Source organism: Otolemur garnettii, unplaced genomic scaffold (assembly GCF_000181295.1).
Source record: "Otolemur garnettii isolate 467f Iridium unplaced genomic scaffold, OtoGar3 scaffold00338, whole genome shotgun sequence".
NCBI lineage: Eukaryota > Metazoa > Chordata > Mammalia > Primates > Galagidae > Otolemur > Otolemur garnettii.
This window is the reverse complement of record NW_003852733.1, coordinates 27,205-29,477: the sequence shown is the minus strand read 5'-3', so window position 1 is coordinate 29,477 and position 2,273 is coordinate 27,205. Positions and strand designations below refer to the sequence as shown.

Genomic DNA, 2,273 nt, shown 5'->3' with positions numbered 1-2,273 from the left:
GCAATTTAAAGTGATGAAGTAACAATCCAAGTAAAAACAGTCATTTGCCTCAGTGCCCATTCTCAGTGGTTAGGGCTCAGTGCATCAGGGCTGGTGGGTTCGAATCTGGCCTGGGCCTGCTAAACAACAACAATGACAATATCAACAACAACAACAAAAAAATAGCCGGGTGTTGGAGCAGGCGCCTGTAGTCCCAGCTACTTGGGAGACTGAGACAAGAGAATTGCTTAAGTCCAAGAGTTTGAGGTTGCTGTGAGCTATGACGTCATGGCGCTGCAGTGAGGGCGACATAGTGAGACTCCGTCTCAGATAAATAAACAGTCATTCCCCAGTCATATTCTGATGTGTCCTCTTGTGTTTCAGAGAAATTTTTTCTGCATAGAGTGAACATTATCAAGATTTTAGTCAGTAAAGGTAGAGAGAGACAGATGCTAAGAGAGAATGGCCTTTTCTAAATTTAAAGGAATGGTTTCCAATAAAATTACCTATGATCAGATTCACATTTACTTTTTGTTGCTCTGAGATTAATAATGGAGGGTGGGGGTCGGCACTTGTGGCTCAGTGGGCAGGGCGCTGCTGTTTGGAATGTTGTTTGATACTGGAAGGTGGAGCAGCCAACTTGAGTAGGCACGAGCACACTAATCGTAGACATCAGAAGAGTGAAACAAACTGGTACCACACAAAGTCATTGGACTATTTCATCAATCCTGGACTGCTACCTAGTCATCATGTAATGTCACTAAAGAAATATTGTCTTCAAATTAATTTCTGAGCACCACTAGTGAGCATAATATGTGTAATTGCATTCAACATAAAACAAAGAGGAAAGTTTTAAAAATTTTATTTGGTCCTGGGCACAGTGGCTCATGCCCTGTAATCTTAGCCCTCCTTGAGGTCAAGGAGGGTGTATTGCTTGAATTCAGTTCAAAACCAGATTGAGCAAGAGCAGACCCCATTCTACGTAAAATAGAAAAACTAGCCAGTAAGATGGGCACGGTGGCTCAAGCCTGTAATCCTAGTACTCTGGGAGGCTGAGGTGGGTGGATTGCTCGAGCTCAGGAGTTTGAGACAAGCCTGAGCAAAAAGCAAGACCTTGGCTCTACTGAAAATAGAAAAACTAGCCAGGCATTTTGGTGGGTGCCAATAGTCTCAGCTACTTAGGAAGCCGAAGCAAAAAGATCTCCCTAGCCCAAGAGTTTGAGGTTGCTGTGAGCTATGATGGCACCCACAGCACTCTACTCAGGGTGACAAAGACTGTCTCAAAAAAAAAAAAAAATACTGTTCAAGCATGACGGCATATGCCTGTAGACCCAGCTACTTGGGAGTCTGAGGCAAAAGGCTCACTTGAGCCCAAGAGTTTGACATTGCTGTGAGCTATGATGATGTTAAGGCATTTTACCCAGGGTGACAGAATGAGTCTCTCTCTATATATATATAGCACACTTTAAAAAAAAAAGAAAAAATATTTATTTGCCTAGAAAGGGAGCATGTACCAAAAAAAGGGTGGTGGTGGGAATTACACGATTTAGAATTTCAAAAGTTATGTATTTAATAATTCATATAATTTTTATTACCATTATAATATCCCAACAATTACAAAAATCAGGAATAATACAAGATAGCAACTGTGAAAAACATTCTCCAAAATATATGCATTTAAATTCCTTGGGAAAAGAAAAAATTACTGTTGTTATCCAATAAAATATTTTTTTTATATCACGATCTTGGGTGTGATTAGTTTAAGACGGATAAAATAACATGCCATTCCTTGCACATCAGTGTTAAAACATTTAAAAAGTTAGTTTTATTCAAATTTTCATACATTATCTTCAAAATGTATTTCAAAATCCATTATATCCTCATTGGTTTTAAAATACAGTTACAAGAACTACAGATGTATTATATTTTTTCTGTTGTAGTAATATTGGATTTGATTTCTCCATTTTAAGAGTGAGGCTAATTGGGTAGCACCTGTGGCTTAGTGAGTAGGGCGCTGGATTCATATACCGAGGGTGGCAGGTTCAAACCTGGCCCCAGTCAAACTGCACCCCTGCAACCAAAAAATAGCCAGGAGTTGTGGCGGGAGCCTGTCCCAGCTACTCAGAAGGCTGAGGCAAGAGAATCACCTAAGCCGGTGGTTATCAACCTGTGGGTCAAGACCCCTTTTTAACAATGAAAGTACATCACAGCATTAGGAAGGTTGAGAACCACTGGCCTAAGCCCAAGAGCTGAAGGTTGCTGTGAGCTGTAACACTACAGCACTCTACTGAGGG

General features: G+C 40.6%; 1 protein-coding gene across 1 annotated transcript in view; it reads left to right on the top strand.

The window, feature by feature from the left end:
- LOC111722737 (zinc finger protein 2 homolog) overlaps nucleotides 1-387 on the top strand; it is a 63,096-nt gene extending 62,709 nt beyond the window's left edge. The window contains 1 exon segment of the mRNA XM_023509078.1: nucleotides 364-387. Coding sequence (XP_023364846.1) covers nucleotides 364-387 — 24 coding nt within the window.
- Nucleotides 388-2,273: the final 1,886 nt, after the last annotated feature.